This window comes from Rhincodon typus, chromosome 14 (assembly GCF_021869965.1).
Source record: "Rhincodon typus isolate 14 chromosome 14, sRhiTyp1.1, whole genome shotgun sequence".
NCBI lineage: Eukaryota > Metazoa > Chordata > Chondrichthyes > Orectolobiformes > Rhincodontidae > Rhincodon > Rhincodon typus.
In genome coordinates, this window is record NC_063345.1 from 69,521,055 (window position 1) to 69,541,458 (window position 20,404).

A 20,404-nucleotide genomic window follows, 5' to 3' on the forward strand; every position below is an offset into this window, starting at 1 on the left:
AGCAGCAGCAAACTCCCATCGCAGCTCGCCCCATGAACCATCCTCCACTCACTCAGTCCGGCTGCATGCCCGGGCCACGGACACTGCCTCTGCTGGCCTGCCACCCTGAGCTGCCCCTCGGATTCCGGCGCTTGTTGTGAAATTGTGTGTGTGTGTGTTTGTGTATGCTTGTGCTTCGCCCATCCCTGGCTGTGAGCCGGAGGTCACCGTGTAAATGAACTGAACCTGGGGACCCTAAAATGTGGAGACTCCACGAAGAACGAATGTCTGGTTTTTACTCGTTTCTCACAGGTCTGTCTGTCATGTGCTGGCTACAAAGGTAAGGATTTTTTAGTCTCTCTCTCTTTCTGAATCCAAGGTAGGCTTCTCTGGCGAAACGTGATTTGACAATGTATTTACTGGCTCCTCTCAATGCTCAGTATAGCACGTTCTCAGTCCTGTCTCTCCAGATAACACCTGAGACCGAAAGCGTAGATGGATGGATCTGCTTTCGTCCATCTCTACTGTGTCCAAATTGTGGCTTCTCTTCTTCTCGATCGGAAATCAAATGCGTTTAACATATTCAATCTTCAGCAGTCACTCGCAGGGCTGCTTTTATATAAGGGGAGACATAAAGCAAGAGGAAGACACACAGGCACATATTAACTGTCCGTGTGCGTCTGCACTGCTCTGTAAACTGGGGCTGAATCATTGCGTTCTGTTTACACCACTCATAATGCATTCGTGCATTGTCAGGTAGGTGTGGGCACAGTGCTCTATGCTGTTGTTTGCTGGGGGTGGTCGTTTTGGACTAGATGTTCTGTGCTGTTTGACTCTATGACCATATAATCTCTGTGCATTCATTTGACCATTGGAAGTACTGGTTATGTTTTAGGGGTGCTGGTTGTCTTTTGATGCTCAAAAGGCCATCTGTCAAATGTGCACTGTTGGACCGTGGGGCTTGACGGTTTTGTTGGAGGACCAGTGACTCTGCTCTTCCAGGCCCCACAATCTTGCCCAATCACTCATCTGCACGTTGGCACCCGAACCAGCCACACCACCTTCCATGGGACATCAAGGTCCGAGACGCCAAGTATACCACCCTCTCCGTCCCAGGACCTCCCCATTTGAGCACAGGGCTGGTGGTAGGCGAGGGAACAGGGGCTTGAGAGATAGGCACTTGTAAATGCCTCGGCCTGTACAAACTGGTATCAGCCTCTGCTTCTCTCTCAGTGTCAATGGACTGTTAATGTCTAGGCATGTACTGACTGATGCCTGCCTCTGTTTCTCTCTCAGTGTCAATGGACTCGGTAACATTTCCCTGGTTAAAAGAACAGTTGACAGATTGCTCAGAGGATATGACATTCGCCTTAGACCCGATTTTGGAGGTATTTCAAATTATTCTCAACACTGAATATCAGCAATTAATGTTATCACAGGAACAGAATATTGTCAAAGGTTGAATAGCTCCATTGAACATTCCGAGAACAGATTGCATGAAGCAGGCTTATGTTTGAGAGAATATTGAAGATCAATGGATGACCTGATTGAGAAGATTAAAGAATTAGATGGAGACAATCTCTGCTGGTGGGAGAATTCCAAGCATTGAGGGCTGGGGTTGCACATTGGGACAGAACCTTATAATTCCGACCCGACCCTCCAGCGATAGTATCAGGAAGAACTTCTCAAGCCAAAGGGTAATGCACACATCCAAACTGCTATTCCCCAGCAAGCCATTGATGCTGGAGGTCAACTGAAAATTTTAACACTCGGATTGTTAGATTTTAGTAGACAAGGTTTTTGAGGTGGATGGATGGAGCTCTAATACAGCCCAGAAATGACTGAATTGAGTAATAGAACAGGCTCGAGGGAATGAGTGCCTCCCTCCCGTTCTAGGTTCCTAACTCCATCTGTCACTCAAAACTTTAATTCTCTCTTATCATGAGGACTTTTCTGTCCTACAGTAAGCTTCAAGTGGAAGCTTCAGATCTCTCACTCATTTCTTTTGCTTGGGTCGGGTTTCATTTAGTTGAATTATTTTCTTCACCATGAACTAATGTGGGAACAGCCTCATCATTCGGACAGTTTAAAGTAGGTGTCTATCTTCAGAGTGCAAGCTATTTAAAGAGAGCACCCCTATTATGTATGTTTAAGGAGAGGTTGTAAGGAGTAAATGCGAGACCAATTAAACACGGTTTGTACTTTCTCTTCTCTCACCAGGGTCTCCAGTTACAGTGGGGATGAGTATTCATATAGCCAGCATAGACATGATCTCTGAAGTTAACATGGTGAGTCTGAGCAAAGGGTTTGTTTATACTATTGTGATTAAATTGCTAAAATTCGATCTAATGTGGGCCAGACTGTGTTCAAGGTATGTGGAGGTAGCCTGGCATGACTGAACTTAGTTGGCAGCTGTTGGTGGCAGTTGAGATTGAAATACTGGGTAAGCCATCTGCAAATGAAGTTGGGCTACCCATGTCACTTGATAGTGATCTCTCCAGTGTATAAACTAGAGGTCTGAATCCAGCTGTGCTGCACAGTCAGAGGGTGATACACTAATTCGAGGCTCTGTTCGACCTCTGTGAAGAGCAAAGAAGATCCCACAGCATTATTAGAAGAACAGGGGAGTTCTCACTGTATCCTAGCTAGTATGTAGTCACCAAAGCAGGTTTTTGGTCAATTGTCATATTGCTGTTTCAGGGAGCTTGCTGTGCGTACCCTTTACTGCTGTGTTTCCTACGTTACAAAAATGTTTCCTATGTTACACCTCAAAAATACTTCATAGCTGGAAAACACTTAGGGACATCTTGAAGTTGTGTAAGGTGCTACATCAATGCAAGCTCTTTTTGTTTTTATGAATGAATTTGAACTTTATTCATCAGGAATTTTATGTGTTTTGCTCCTAAGCATTGATCTACATTTTGTCCAACTGCATTTTTATTGTGGCTTTAATTCTGGGTTGAGAAGGGTGAGCATCAAGGTGGGGTTTAACTTAGAAGGTGATGAGCTGTGAGTATAGGATGGATGTGGAACAGGAGTTGGCTGGATGTGAAGTATCAGCGTTATCAAAATCCAGCTCCAGTAAATATGATGAGTGAGCCTTGAACTAAATCAAACCAGAACACATCATGGACTGACCTTAGAGCAATCTAACACAATATTTGGTCAAGTGAGGCCTGTATCATAAGAACTGCCCTAAAATCTGTACCAGAGCCATTGCAGGATTTGGTGTATTGTAACTGTGAATGGAAATAGGAAAGTGACATTGACAAAATATGCAGATGGGAATTAATTATTGAGCTAAGAAGTATGCACTTTTACAGGAAACACAAATACATTAAGTTAAATTGGAAATTGAGGGCAGGAACACTGGAGTAGTTCAAATACAATTAGAGCCTTTGCATGGACAAAAACATTTCCACATTGTTGATTTTCCTTCAGCACCTTGATTTGTTAATGACTGTTAGACTATGTTCAGTTCTGAATGCTCAACAGCAGATCTAGAGCTGAATTTGAAAAGAATCAGAATCAAATTAAAACTCAGTAGAATTGTAATCAGGATTCGGTGCAGTCAAGCCTACATTTCATTCCGTAAAGAATCTGGAATAGGGAATTCACTCCTAGGCCCAGGTCAGCTTCATTGTCAAGGAGCACACTGGTCATAGAACAAGATTTTGTGTTTGATTGATTTGGAAGCATTTCAGGATTTGTGTTTAAACGAATAGCATGGAAACTGTTCTGAGATTGAATGGATGCTGAGAGAGCCTGTGTAACCATTTCAGTGTTGCAGTTATTCAGGTGAGAGATTAGGGCTAAGCAGTGACATGGAAGCAAAATATAGTGCAAATGTATTAGGAAGGGAGTTCTGGATTTAACAGTGAAGAACAATGACATTGTCAGGATTGATGTTTGTCTTCTCAAGGAACTCGTTGTTGGTGATGTTCCCATGTGTCTGTTTTCCTTGTCTTTTGAGAGGTAGAAGCTGGATGTTTGGATGGTACTGTCATTGGATCCTGGGTGAGATACTGCAATGCATCTTGTAGACAATACACACTGCTGCATTGTTGGTGGAGGGAGTAAGCATGGTGCCAATTAAGTGGGCTGCTTTGTCCTGGATGGTGTTGAGCTTCCTGAGAGTTGATGCAGCAAGTGGAGGATTTCTATAACAATTCTGACTTGTGCCTTTAATTGTGGCTGATCCAATTTAATATGATAACATTCACTGAGTGAATCAAGATTTTACTTATATGACAACCATAACAGGTTCCAGCTCTCGTGCAGTATGAGTCCAATTTGTAAATGACATTAACAGGAGAAAGCGTTTAGACCCATCTGTTGCAAGAGTTTGTGGATCAAAAGCAGGCTGGAATGACTCCAGGATTTTATACCACAAGAATTTAAAACACTGGAAAATGTAATTGAAGCCATGCTTCCACTTTAAATATGGCATCTATTTTCCCATAAACATCTCTATAGCATTCAGCAAAACACCAGCATCTGCACATATCTCTGTCCAGCACTTACACCAATGACGGTGTCAACACCAGGGCATTTCTGTTTCTAATATTAATAGCCAGAATCTGTAGCCATTCCTATACTGACAACTGGTATGAACACTAATGCTAATATCTATACCAGCTTCTGTATTAACATCTATCACCAACTGTATCAATACTTATTTTAGAATCTGCACACATACCTCAAACAAACAATCACTGTATGGATTTCAGGGCAAACATCTGGTCCAATGCCAGTGCCACTATCTATAACTATACTTCTATCAGCATTTGTACCCATGCCATTACTGCCATTAGTACCCATATCTGTACCAGCAATCTGTATTGATACCTGTTTTAGCACCTGTGCCATGTTGGGCATCTCTACTCATTCTGCAGCCTGTACCACCTTTACCATCATCTGTAATCATATTGTTTAAAGCAGTCTGTACCCATAGCAGGACCAACAACCATAACAATGCTTGAACCATCATCTGTGTTGAAGTCAATTCAGAATAACCTTACATACCAACATCTGTACCAATTCGAGTGCCAATTTTCCACTTATGCTAGTTCTAGAATCTCTGCCCATATCAGCACCAACAGGGGTAGCATGGTGGCTCAGTGGTTAGCATTGCTGCCTCACAGCACCAAGGACCCAGGTTTAATTCCACCTGCGAGTGTATGGAATTTATGCATTCTCCCCACGTCTGTGTCAGTGTTCATTTTTTTTTCTCCACGGTCCAAAGATGTGCAGGTTAGGTGAATTGGCCATGGGAAATGTAGGGTTACAGGGATGGAGTGAGTCTGGGTGGGACGCTCTTTGGAGATGCTCTTTGGGGCCTTGAGGAAAATCTTTGTATACTCACTGGCTACAGGGCAGGTCCCAGAGTAATGGAGAATAGCCAATCTTGTTTCTTTGTTTAAGAAAGGTGGCAAGGATAATCCAGCTAATTACAGGCCGGTGAGCCTTACGTCAGTGGTAGGGAAATTATTGGAGAGGATTTTTCAAGACAGGATTTACTCGGACCTGGAAATCAATGGATGTATTAGCGAGAGGCAACATGGTTTTGTGAAAGGGAGGTCGTGTCTCACTAACTTGGTTGAGTTTTTTGAGGAAGTGACGAAGATGATCGATGAGGGTAGGGCAGTGGATGTTGTCTACATGGACTTCAGTAAGGCCTTTGACAAGGTCCCTCATGGCAGACTGATACAGAAGGTAAAGTCGCACAGGGTCAGAGGTGAGCTTGCAAGATGGATAAAAAACTGGCTCGGTCATAGAAGACAGATGGTAGCAGTGGAAGGGTGCATTTCTGAATGGAGGGCTGTGACTAGTGGCGTTCCTCAGGGATCAGTGTTGGGACCTTTGCTGTTTGGAATATATATAAATGACTTAAAGGAGAATATAACTGGTCTGATTAGTAAGTTTGCTGATGACTCAAGGGTTGGTGGAATTGCGGATAGCGATGAGGACCGTCAAAGGATACAGTTGGATATAGATCGGTTGGTGACTTGGGCAGAGAGATGGCAGATGGAGTTTAATCCGGAAAAATATGAGGTAATGCATTTTGGAAGGGCTAATCCAGATGGAAAATATACAGTAAATGACAGAACCCTAAAGAGTACTGATAGGCAAAAGGATCTGGGTGTACAGGTCACTGAAAGTGGCAATGCAGTTGGAGAAGGCAGTCAACAAGGCATATGGCATGCTTGCCTTCATCAGCCGGGGCATTGAGTTTAAAAATTGGCAGGTAATGTTGCAGCTTTATAGAACCTTAGTTAGGCTGCATTTGGAACATTGTGTTCAATTCTGGTCGCCACACTACCAGAAGGATGTGGTGGCTTTGGAGAGGGTGCAGAAAAGATTTACCAGGATGTGCCTGGTATGGAGGGCATTAGCTATGAGGAGAGGTTGGAGAAACTTGGGTTGTTCTCACTGAAACGACAGAAGTTGAGGGGGGACCTGATAGAGGTCTACAAGATTATGAAGGGCATGGACAGACTGGACAGTCAGAAGCTTTTTCCCAGGGTGGAAGAGTCAGTTACCAGGGGCCATGGGTTTAAGGTATGAGGGGCAAGGTTTAAAGGTGATGTACAAGGCAAGTTTTTTACACAGAGAGTGGTGGGTGCCTGGAACTCGCTGCCAGGGGAGGTAGTGGAAGCAGATACTGTAGTGACTTTTAAAGGGTGTCTTGACAAAAATATGAATAGGATGGGAATAGAGGGATATGGTCCCCGGAAGGGTAAGGGGTTTTAGTTGTGACAGGCAGCATGTCAGTGCAGACTTGGAGGGCCGAAGGGCCTGTTCCTGTACTGTAATTTTCTTTGTTTTTTGACAGTCTTTGTGGACACGATGGGCTGAATGGCCTGCTTCCACACGGTAGGAATTCTATGATTCTTTTAGTGCACTCAGTGTTATTCAGCATGTGTTGCCCAATCACGCAATTCCATCCACCAGTGGGTGTTTTTTGGATTTATAAGTTTGGCCTACTTGATTACAATCTTTGGTCTGCCTAGTATAAACAACCAGAGGAATGAGCTGTTGGATTCTGTCAGCCAGAATTGAGAAATATGGGTAACAGACAAACTGTGCTCAAAGAATGCTCAGAATGCACCAAACTGCATATGTGATCAAGACAGGTACCACACATTTCTCAACAATCCCCTCCCAAGCATTAATGAGCCTGCTGGCTCCACTGATCCACAAATAATCCATGTACTGATTTCTCTATCAGCATCTTGACCCATATCTGAAGCACATTCATACGTCCATACCAACGTCTGTACCTATGTCTATAACGATGCTGTATCTGTACTGCAACTGGTTTGAAATTCAGTACCTATACCATCACCTTCATCTGCACCCACATCTTTATCAACATCTATACCATGTTGACATCAGCAACCCTATCCATACCATAAGAACACAAGAAGGAGTAGAAGAAATAAACTAGTCTGTCCTTTAAACCTGCTCTACCACCCAATCTGATCATGGCTGATCTTGGATTTCAAATCACAAGAATAGGCCTGAAACCTGTGTCAACGAGGAAGGGCAATAAATGATACAGGTGCAGAAATCAGGGAGAAGTCCATGATATAATTAAAAAATTAGCACACTCGGAAAGGATATTTTGAATTTCTGGCAGTCTTAGAAGTAGATAAATTTTCAAGGCTGGTATCCTAGGCTGGTGAGTAAGGCAAGGGAGGAAGTAACAGAGGTGCTTTCAAAAATTGACAGATCCTCTCTGGTCACAGGAGAGGTGCCAAACAACTGAAGCCAATGGGGTACCATTCTTGAAAAGGCAAGCAAGGGATAAACGAAGAAACCACAGGCTGAGCAATCTCAGATAAGGTGTAGAGCTGGATGAACACAGCAGGCCAGGCAGCATCAGAGGAGCAGGAAAGCTGACGTTTTGGGTCTGGATCCTTCTTCAGAATCTCACCCTGTTAGTGGGAAAACTATTGCAAGTAATTCTGAGGGCCAGAATTAGTCTGCATTTGAAGAGGCAGGCATTAATCAAGAACAGTCAGCATGGTTTTGTTAAAGGGAGGTCATACGTCTGACCAACTTGATTGAGTTTTTCATAGAGGTGACCAGGCGTGTAGATGAAAGCAATGCTTTCGATGTCATCTATTTGGGCTTCAGCAAGGCTTTTGAAAAGGTCTCACATGGGAGACTGATAGCAAAGGTAAGAGCTGATGGGATCCAAAGAAATTTGGCAAATTAGATCCACAATTGGTTGAGTGGCAGGAAGCAGAGGATGATGGTTTAGGGGTGTTTTTCCAACTGGAAGACTGTGGTCAGTAATGTCCCACAGGGATCAGTGTTGGGCTCTTGTTTGTTGTTTAATCTTGGGATGAAAGAACACTCATAAAGGCAAGGGTACATATGTTGACTCCGGTATTGGTGTCGGTAGCAATGCAGGCACACAGACAATTAGAAATAGAAACATCAAGTATCCATGTTTCCTGATAATGCAAAGCTTGGTAGTAGGATGGAGAGGCTAGAAAGAGAAGTTCAGTGAGTATGGCAGTGAGATGGCAGATGGAATATATGTGGGGAAGTGTGAAGTTAGTCACTTTCTTTGCAAGACTAGAAAAGCAGATTTTTTAAAAATATATGAAACTAGTAAATATTGATGTTCAGAAGGATTTGACTGTTCTCATCCATGAATCACAAAATTAGAAAAATTATGACATATGAAATACAACATACAAATTAGGAGCAAGAGTAGACCATTCTTCCCTTCAAGTCCATTCCACCATTTGAGATCATGGTTGACCTGTTTGTATTTCAAAGTCCATATTTGCATCTAACCCTGATAACCTTCAATTCTGCTGCCTACCAGGAATCTAACTACATCTCCCTTAAACGTATTCACTAACCCACCTTCACCGACTTCTGAGACCGAGAGTTTCAAAGTCACATAAGCGTCTGAGAAAGGAAATACCCCTCAACAAAGCCTCATAGTTCTGGACTCATTCAGAACATGAAACGTCTTTTCAATCTCCACCTTGTCAGGATCTTGTAAACTTTAATCAAGTCACTCATCGCTTGTCTAAACTCCAGTAGAAACAAGCCTAGTCTGTCCAACCTTTCCTCATCAGACAGTCCACTCTTTCCACGTATCAATCTCGTAAATCTCCCCTGACTCACCTCCAGTCCATTTACATCTTTCCTTTAATAAGGAGACCAAACTGCACAGATTCTCAAGATGTGGTTTCACCAATCTAACTGAAGCGTAACATTCTTACATGTATGTTCCACTCCTTTCATAGTAAAGAATCCTATTCCATTTGCCGCGCCGGTACTCTTTAGATTGTGCTACAAGCATCTGTGGCATCTCAGACCAAAATCTGTTACTAGTCTTATGTTAGCAGATCCATACCTGTACCATGATCTGTACAGACACATCAATACATATTTTTATTAAATCTAGTAACTGCTCTGTAGAGATACCATTATACGTACCCTCTGGGTAAAAATGTTTTTCCACGCATCTCCGCTAAATCTTATTTCATTTCCCTTAAATCTATGCCCTCTAGTCATTTATCTCTCCATCAAGGGGAAATGTTTCTTCCTGTCTACTCTATGTCCACCAAAATTTTATACATTTCAATCATGTCTCCTCTCAATCTCCTCTGCTCTAAGGAAAACAACCCGAGTCTGTCCAATCTTTCTCCATAACTGGAACTCTCTAGCCCAGGCAACAACCTGATAAATCTCATCTGCACCCTCTCCAGTCTTATCCCTCCTATAATATGGATTCCAGATTCCAAATACAGCACACAATACTGTAGCTGTGGTTAAACCAACAGTTTATACAGCCCCAGGATTAGTCTCCTACTCTTAACCTCTGTGCCTCAGGGGAGGAATGGAAGCCCCATTTCTGAAGAAGGGTCCCATCCAAAACATCAACTTTCCTCTGATGCTGCCTGGCCTGCTGTGCTCCTCCAGCTCCTCACTGTGTTATCTCTGACTCCAGCATCTGCGGTTCTTACTATCTCTGAATGTCCTGGTAAACCTTTTCTGTACCCCCTCCAAAGCATCCACGTCCTTCTGGTAGGGTGGTGACCAGAACTGTAAGCAATATTCCAAGTGTGGTCTAACTAAAGTTTTATAGAGCTGCAGCATAACTTGCCTGTCCTTATACTCAGTGCACCTTCCAATGAAGGCAAGCATGCCATAGGCCTTTTTTTACTACCTTATGTACCTGCGCTGCCACCTTCAGTGATCTGTTGACCTGCACACCCAGATCTCTCTGCATATCAATATTCTTAAGGGTTCTGCCATTCACTGTATAATTTCCACTTGTACTTGACCTTCCAAAATGCATCACCACACATTTGTCCAGATTAAATTGCACTGCCACTTTTCTATCCATGCCTCCAACTGATCTTTATCCTGCTGTATCCTCTGACAATCCTCCTCACAATCCACAACTCCACCGGTCTTTGTGTCGTCTAACCTACCAATTAGACCAGCTACGTTTTCCTCCAAATCGTTTATGTAGATCACAAACAGCAGAGTTCCCAGTTCTGATCCATGTGGATCACCACAAGTCACAGCCCTCCATTCCGAAAACCATTGTTCCATCACTATCCTCTGTCTCCTGTGACTAAGCCAGCCCTGTATCCACCTTGCCAGCTCAACCCTGATACTTCACCTTTTGTTCCAGTCTGCCATGAGGGACCTTGTCAAAGGCTTTATAGAAGTCTACACAGGCAAAATCAACCACTTTTTTCTCATCAATCATCTTTGTCACCTCCTCAAAAAACTCAATCAAGTTAGTGAATCACGACCTCACTCACACAAAACCATGCTATTTATCGTTAATCAGTCCATTTGCTTCTAAAAGCCTATAGACCTTTCCCTGAGAATCTTTCCCTACCACTGACATGAGGCTCACAGGCCTGTAATATCTTGGATTATCCCGGTTACCCTTTTTAAACAATGGGACAGCATTAACTATGCTCCAGTCCTCTGGGACCTCACCTGTGATCAACAAGCATACAAAGATGTCTGTCAGTGCTCCGGCAATTTGCTCTTCCCTCAATATTCTGGGATAGATCCCAACAGGACCTGGGGACTTATCTACCTTAATACTTTTAAAGGCGCACAGCACCCCTACCTTTTTAATAGCAATATGGTTTAGATGTTCAACACTCCATTTCCTGAGATCATCCTCCACCAACTCCTTCTCTTTGATAAATATCAATACAAGTATTTGTTTAAGATCTCACCTACCTCTTCTGGCTCCACACATACATTCCCTCCTTTGTCATTGAGAGGGCCAATCCTTTCCCTGGCTAGCCTCTTGCTTTTTACGTATGTGTAAAAAGCCTTGGGATTCTCCTTAATCCTGTTTGCTAATGCCACACTAGTTTAAACCTTCCCCAACCACTCTAGTAACCCCCCAAAGACATCAGTCCTGGTCCTGCCCAGGTGTAACCCATCCAGTTTGTACAGATCCCACCTCCTCCCGAACTGGTCCCAATGTCCCACAAATCTGAAACCCATCCCCTCACACCATCTTTTCTGCCATGTATTCATTCAGCTGTTTCTACTCTGACTAGCTTGTGGGACCGGTAGTAATCCTGAAATAACCATCTTTGAGGACCTACATTTCACCTTTCTTCCTAGTTCTCTATATTCTGCTTTTAGGACCTCATCCCTTTTTTTTTACCTATGTCATGAGAGCCAACTTGTATCACAACCACTGGCTGTTTACCCTCCCCTTCCAGAATGTCCTGCAACTGCTCTGAGACATCCAGGACCACGGAGGCAACACCCCATCCTAGACTCTCATTTGCGGCCACAGAAATACCTATCTATTCCCCTTATGATTGAATCCCCTATTACTATAGCATTTCTATGTCAATTTCTCCCTCCCTATGCAGCAGACCCAACCATGGTGCCATGAATTTGGCTGTTGCTGTTATCCCCTGAGAGGCTGTTCCCCTGAACAGTATTTATGAGAGGCATTGATAGGGTGGATAATCAGAGGCTTTTTCCCAGGATTGAAATTTCAATTACAAGGGGGCACAGTTTCAAGGTGAGAGGGCAAAAGTTTAAGGGAGAGTGCCGAGGTAAGTTTTTCACGCAGAGAGTGGTAGGAGCCTGGAACTCACTGCTAGAGGAGGTGGTGGAAGCAGGCATGTTGGCAACATTTAAGAGGCGTCTGGATGGTTACATGAATAGGGAAGGAATAGAGGGATATGGACCAAATTAGGGCAGAAGGTTTGTTTTCTCATTTAGTCAGGGCATGACGATTGGGACAGGCTTGAAGGGCTGAAGGGCCTGCTCCTGTGCCATACTTCTCTTTTGTTTTCTTTGTTTATTTAATAGCAGAGCACTTGGAAAATAGCGACAGGATTGGACAGAGTCAGTCTGGATTTATGAAAGGAAATAATGCTTGATAAAGTACTACAATTTTTGGAGGATGTAACCAGTAAAGTTGATAAGCGGGAGCAGTGGAAGTGGTTTACTTGAACTTTGAGAAAACTTACAATTAGGTCCCTCATAAGAAATTAGCATGTCCAAATAAAGAACAGGAGTAATTTTACAGAGATTTATAAAATCATGAAGGGTGAATAGCCAAGGTCTTTTCCCCAAGGTAGGGTAGTCCAAAACTAGAGGGCATAGGTTTAAGGTGAGAGGACAAAGATTTAAAAGGGGCGACATTTTCACACAGAGGGTGGTGCGTGTATGGAATGAACTTTCAGAGGACGTGGTGGAGCTGGGTACAATTACGACATTTAAAAGGCATCTGGATGGGTATATGAATAGGACCAGTTTGGAGGGATATGGGCCAAATGCTGGCAAATGGGATCAGATTAATTTAGGGCATCTGGTCAGCATAGACAAGTTGGACTGAAGGTTTCCGTGCTGTACATCTCTATGACTCCTTTTAGCCATTCTAATTCCTTGTTTAAGTTCTTTCCTACTTTTCTTACATTCTTCAAGGGCTTTGTCAGTTCCCATCCTCCTAGACCTTACGTATGCTTCCTTTTTTTGACCAAGGTCATAACATCCCTGGTCATTCTTGGTTCACATAGCTTTCCATACCTATCGTTCATTCTCACAGGAACATGTCGCTCTTGAATGCTTATCAACTGCTGTTTGAAATACTCCCGTACGTCCATTGTGGATTTACCCTCAAAGAGCTGCCTTCAATCAACATTCTCCAGTTCCTGCCTAATATTGTTGTAGCTCGCCTTCCTCCAATTTAACACTTTCACCCGAGGACTGCTGTTATGCCTATCCATGAGTAGCATCAAACTCATGGTATTATGGTCACTACTCTCGAGAAACTCCCCCACCGAAACTTCATTCACCTAGCTGGACTCAGTTTCCAAAACCAGGTTCAGTATAACCCCTTCCTTGGTTAGACTGTTTACACACTGTGTCAAGAAACCCTCCTGAATGGCCCTCATAAATTCTGCTCCATCCAAGACCCTAGTACGAAGAGAAACCCAGTTAATAGAGGGGAAGTTAAAATCACCCACTGCAGAAAATCTGCTGTTTTTACATCTTTCCATTTTTCCAAAATCTGTCTACATTTTCTCTCCTCTATCTGCCACTGGCTGTTGGGAGGCCTGTAGTATACCCCCAGATTTCACCTGTCCTATTCCTTAGTCCTACCCATACTGCCTTGCTGCATGAGTCCTCAGATGTATCCTCCCTCTGTACAGCTGTGAGATATTTCTTTACCAGTAATGCAACTAGCCACCCTTTTTACCTCCCTTTCTATCACACCTGAAACATCCTAAATCCTAGGACATTCAGCTGCCAGTCCTGTCCCTCTTTCAGCGAAGTCTCTGTATTCACAATAACATCATAGCTCCAAATACTAACCAAAGGTTTGAGTTCATCTATCTTGCCTATTATACTTCTTGCATTAAAATACATGTATTTCAGACCACCTCCCCTGCTCTTTTTAACAGCACTTCCCTGTCTGTTCTTAGTCATGTTTGCCCTGGTTGCTAACTCTTCCCTCAATTTCCACATCTACTACCCTCATCCTCTGATTCCCATCCCCCTGCCGCTCTAGTTTAAACCCTCCCCAACCGCTCTACCACGTATCCCCCCAAAGGACATCAGTCCCAGTCCTGCCCAGGTGTAACCCCTCCAGTTTGTACAGGCCCCACCTCCCCCAGAACCGGTCCCAATGCCCCACAAATCTGAAACCCACCCCCTCACACCATCTTTTCAGCCACATGTTCATTCAGCTGTTTCTACTCTGACTAGCTTGTGGCATTGGTAGTAATCCTGAGACAGCTACCTTTGAGGTCCTACATTTCAACTTTCTTCCTAGTTCCTATATTCTGCTTTTAGGACCTCATCCCTTTGTTTTACCTATGTCGTTAGAACCAACTGGCTGTTCACCCTCCGCGAACTGTCGTTCGCGGACGAGGGAGTCGCAGAGAGAGTGGTCCCTTGTCCTCATGTATCACCCCATTAAACTCCGGATTCAACGCATCATTCTCCGCCACTTCCGCCATCTGCAATCTGACCCCACTACAAATATATATTTCCCTCCCCATTGTTATCTGCCTTCCGGAGGGACCGCTCTCTCAGTGACTCACTCATCCATTCCACACTCCCCACTAGCCCCACCACCCCCGACACCTTTCCCTGGAACCGCAGGAGATGCTACGCCTGCCCCTACACCTCCCCCCTCACCTCTATCCCAGGCCCCCAGGAAACCTTCCACATCAGACAGATGTTCACCTGCACATCTGCTAATGTGGTCTATTGTATCTGCTGTTCCCAATGTGGCCCCCTGTACATCAGTGAGACCAAGTGGAGGCTTGGAGACCGCGTTGTAGAGCACCTGTGTTGGTTCACGACAAAGGACAACACCTTCCAGTTGTGAACCACTTCAACTCCCCCTCCCACTCCCTGGTCAACATGTCCATCCTGGGCCTCCTCCAATGTCACAACGATGCCACCCGGAAACTGGAGGAGCAGCACCTCATATTCCACCTTGGGAGCCTACAATCCAATGGTCTCAATGTGGACTTTACTAGCTTAAAAATCTGCCCACCCCCGGCCTCATCCCATGACCAACCCTCCTTCTCATCCCCGCCTACTTGACCTGTCCGCCTTCTCTCCCACCTATCCGCTCCTCCCACCTCACTGACCAATCCCCACCACTACCTACCTACACTCACCCATCACCATCTCACCTACCTTCCCCAGCCCGACTTCCCCCTCTGTATTTATTTCAGAGCCCGCTTTCCCCCCACCATTTCAGAAGAAGGGACCCGACCCGAAACGTCAGATTTCCTGCTCCTCTGACGCTGCCTGGCCTGCTGTGTTCCTCCAGCTCCACACTGTGTTATCCAAAACAGTATATCTATTTTGCATGGGAATAGCCACAGGAGTTTCCTGCACTGCCTGCTTAGTCCTCCTGTTCTGTCTGATGGTCACCCATTCCCTTCCTGTCTGTGGAGTCTGAGTCTGCAGTGTGACTACCTGTCTATACGTGCTGCCCATGACACTCTCCGCCTCACGAATGCTCCAGTGTCCTCATTCCAACTCCAAAATATGGGCTTCAGAATCTGCAGTTGGAGACACTTCTTGCACACATGCAGGTCCTAGGCGCTGGAATGTGCTCAGCTTCCCACATCGAGCAGGAGCAGACTACAATTTGGAGCTCTCCTGCCATGTCTTACCCCTTTAACTTAATTAATCCTTACAGTGTCAAATATATTTTCTTCTCGCTTCTGATGCTCTCTGCTCCTATAACAATTTCTCAAAACTTAAGTGTCACTCACCAACAACAGTTTCCAGAAACAGTTTAGGCTTGTGCTCCTTTACCCACTGGAACTCTCACTGCCAACCTTCCTCTTACATTGTTCTGTCTCCTCTGAACGCTGCCTCTCCTTTGTTTTTGGTTAGAGGAGGAAGGAGGGATAGAAACACACCAGTAATGTATAATGTTTGGGGCTAACTGTTCCTGAACAGTAGGTTCTTCCATGATACCCTCCACACCCGCGCTGACTGCAAACTCCACTCCCAGAATGCAAACAAGCAATGTTTCAGCACCTTCTGGTTGGATACTGTGCTCACAACTTTACCAGCAGCATAATCTGTGTCTAGTCATACATAAGAATCTGTACTCACATCTGCATAAATACCTGCACCCACACCTACATATGAATCTGTACCTACATGAGTACAAGCCTCTGTATCCACGTGAGTACCATGCCAGTACATATACCCACACCAGTACCAGTATGTATACCCATACCTGTACCAGTATCTTTGGTGACACCTATTCCAGTAGCTGTACCTACACCTATGGCACTGTCCATACCCACGCATGACCCTGTTATCAGTACCCATACCTGTCTAAGAATCTGTACCCGCACCACTACCTGTGTCTGTACCCACACCGTTACCAGTGTCTGTATGCATGACTGTACCAGTGTCTGCACTTGTATGCGTTCCAATAGCTGTGTCTGCACCTGTTCCAATAGCTGTACTCATACCTTTACCAGCAGCAGTGCACTCACCTGTACAAGAATCTGTGCCCACACCAGCATCAGCATTGTTGCCCACATATGCATGGAGCTGTGTTCACACCAGTGTCAGTACCTGCACCCACATTTGTATGACAATGTGTACTCACATCCTTACCAGTATCTGTACTTGCACCTGCACCCATATCTGTACCCAGGCCTGGACAAGAAACTGTAATCACACATGTAAAACTAGCTTTACCCACTTGTACAAGAATCTCTAGCCACATTTGTACAAGTACCCATGCCTACACATATATCACGATCAGTGCCCACACCTGCACAAGTATCTTTGCTCACAATTGTGCCAGTATCTGCACCCATACCTGTGCCAGTGTATGTATTCACACCAGCCCAGTGTCTGTGTTCAAATCTGTATACCACTGTCTGCACTCCCACTGTCACCACTGTCTGCAATCACACGGTTACCAGTATCTGTACCCACACCTGTACCAGGATGTGTGTCCACTCCTACATAAGAATCTGCACTCACACCTGCACCAGTATCTGTACTTACACCAGCCTAGTGCCTGTCCCCTAACCTATAAACGTGGCTGTATGCACATTTTTACCAGCAATTTACACTAACATCTTTACTAGGATCTATACCCACAAATATACCAGGATCTGAACCCAAACCTGTACCAGCACCTATATAAGAACCTGTACTCACACCTATTCCAGTACACGCACCCACACCTGTCCAAGTAGCACTATCCATGCTTGTCCAAGTATCTGTTCCTGAACCTACACAAGCATTTGTACCCACAGTTGTATCAGTCTTGGCACCCATACTGATACCAGTTTCTACACGCACACTTGTACCAGTATCGGTACCCACACCAGTGTGAATGCAATAGGACCAGTTGTAGAAGAATTCATACTCAAACCTATGCCAGTATGAGGACTCAAATGTACCAGTATTCAAACCCACATTTGTACCAGTACCTACAACCACAATAGTAACAGTATCTGTATTCAAACCTCTTTCTGTATCCATACACACATCTATATCTGTATCCATACTCACAACTGTAGCAGAATCTGTACCCAGTCTGGTTGTAGTATCTGTACCCATGCATTTTGTCAGAATCTGACCCCACATCTGTATGTATCTCTGTACTCATATTTGTAACAGTATCTTTAGTAAATTCTTATCAGTATTCATGCCCACACCTGTTCCCACAGTTGAGACAGTATCTGTACCCAAAAGTATTTGGCAAGCTGTACTCATATCTGTAACTCTATGGGACCCATGCTTATACCTGAATGTGTACTCATGCTTTACTACTGTCCAAGCCCTGGGATGGTATTCTTACTCACCTCAGTACACACACCTGGACTAAAATCTGTATCCAATCCTGTTGCAGTATCTATATCTACGCATGTAACAGAGTCTAACCCCATATTGTTACGAATACTTAAAACCGTACCCACACCTGCCCCAGTATCTGTACTTATACCTGTATCAGTATGTTTAGCCACATCTTTACCTGTGAATGTACCCACACTTTACCAGGATGTACACATTTATCCATGTGTATTCACACCTGTTACAGTATCTATACCCATACCTAGATTAATTACCTACCACCAGCTGCACTGGTTTTGGTACACCCATGTACAAGTATGTGTCCACAATTACACATTCACCTGTCTGTGCACTTTGAGAGGATCTTGTCTTACATCTGTAACAATATCTGGATTCAGACCTGCACTATGATCTGTGCTTACACCTGTCATAATACCTGCCTCCATCCTTTACCGGCATGTATGCCCACACATGTTTGAGTATCTATATCCACTTGTGTAAGCACTCACATTTTTAACATTATAAAGTCATAGAGTCATACAGGACAAAAACAGACCCTTCACTCCAACTCATCCATGCAGACCAAATTTACCAAATTAAACTAGTCACACTTTTTCAAACCCACAACCATACTTACACCTGGACCAGTAGTTGCACCCATGAGTATCAGTATCTGCACTGAAATCTGTAACATTTTCTGTATTCATACTTGCACTAATATCTGTAATTATATCTATAGCCACACCTGTACAGTTTCCATACCCATACTTGTCCCAAAATTCATAACTATATCAGTATCTATAACTATACTTGTAATGGTATCCAGAATAATGCCTGTCAATAATTGTAAACAGAATCTCACCAGTTCCTATACTTGGCTCAGTTGGCTAGATGGCTGGTTTGTGAAGCAGAGTGATGCCAATGGCCTGAATTCTATTCCTGAGGTTACCATAAAGGACTCTCCTTCTCAGTATCTCCCTTGCCTGAGGGTGGTGACCATCAGGTTAAACCACCACCAATCCTCTCTGAACAATGAGAGAGCAGCCTTGCTATGGTAGAACTATGATGACTTTAAGTTACCATCATACCAACACTGGGTCCATACACACACTTTGCCAGTATCAGTGTACATCTACGCTCAGACTTATACTAGAATTTGTCTTCAGTCCATTCCCAATCTAATTACTCAGCCCTATACCAGTATTCATATTTATGCATGTGCCAGAATCCGTACCTACACCATACTAGTTTCTGTACCTGATTTACCTTTTCTCATCGTTGCACCATTATCCATACCGAAACTATGATAGTCTCTGTACTTATATTGTACTGTGATGATGCTGTTATTTTTCCTTTTTTTATTTGAAGAGAGGTTGTAAAGTAGAGGCATCAAAATAGCTACTGAAGATAACTTCAGTAAACAGCTTGAGAGGCCTCGAGTATTTTTTTAAACAGCCTAAATCGGTGTAGCCAGTTCTCACAGATCCTGGGTTTTGGTTTCTTCAATAGCATACAAAGTCTTTGGGGTCTCAAAATAGTTGGAAGCTTTAGTAAATGTCTTTTAGCTGCTATTCTCTCTAAATTTTCTCTTGATGTTTTTTCCTCCTGGATTGGAGAAATGCATGTGACAATCTGTGTCTGAATTTGTCTTTTTGCCAAGGGGTGTGTTTATGGAATGTTACTATTTTGGAACATTTAATTAGTAATAGTTACTGTATCTATTATTTGGTTAGGTTTTCCAATAGTTATGTTATTCTAAATTCCTCTTTCTTTTGTTTGTACTTTAACTATAGTGTTTAAATAAATTGTGTTTTGCTTAATGTCAAGTAGTTTGATCAGTCTCATTGCAGCTGGAACACAGCACTTTATATCTATCTTTAAAACAAGAAAAGGTTAGGATCAGGGCTACCTTCTTAAAATATTTTGAGGGGGTCTGGTCTGGTCCATAACAAGGTAGAGGCTTTTGACAGGATCAAATCTATAATTCCAAGTTGAGTTTAGGATTGTTGGACTCAAAGACATCAAGTGGTAGACGTTAGTGTGTTTTGTTTTGGGTGTTGAATTTGGTTTGTTTAAACAGGGTATGCCAATGTGTAGTAATGGCTTTTTGGGTCTGGGGATGGTAGAAAAATTCTCTTCAATAGCTTCCCAACCACCAATGTGAGATTCACCGATCTATTGTTTCCTGGATTGTCCCTACTTCCCTTCTTGAACAAAGGAACAATATTAGCTACTCGGCAGCACTCCGGGACATCGCCAGTGGCTAATGAGGATACAAAGATCTTGATCAAGACCCCAGCAATCTCCTCTCTTGCCTCTCTCAATAGTCTAGGATAGATATCACGAGGCACTAGGGACTTATCCACCTTAATGCTCTTCAAGAGATCCAACACCACTTCTTCCTTGATCTCAAAATGCCCTAGCATATTAGCATGCTCCACACAAAACTCACAACCCTCCATATCCTTCTCCTGAATGAACACTGTTGCAAAGTACTCATTTAGGATCTCACCCACATCCTCTGCCTCCAAGCACAAGTTCCTTCCTTGAGTGGTCCTACCTTGTCCCTAGTTATCCTGTTGTTTTT

General features: G+C 43.7%; 1 protein-coding gene across 1 annotated transcript in view; it reads left to right on the forward strand.

Moving 5' to 3' along the window:
• Positions 1-226: 226 nt before the first annotated feature.
• LOC109914445 (gamma-aminobutyric acid receptor subunit beta-4-like) overlaps positions 227-20,404 on the forward strand; it is a 106,740-nt gene continuing 86,562 nt past the window's right edge. The window contains exons 1-3 of the mRNA XM_048605108.1: positions 227-319; positions 1,276-1,367; positions 2,200-2,267. Of these exons, the coding sequence (XP_048461065.1) occupies positions 240-319; positions 1,276-1,367; positions 2,200-2,267 (240 nt within the window). The 5' untranslated portion in view covers positions 227-239. The remainder of the gene's footprint in view (positions 320-1,275; positions 1,368-2,199; positions 2,268-20,404) is intronic.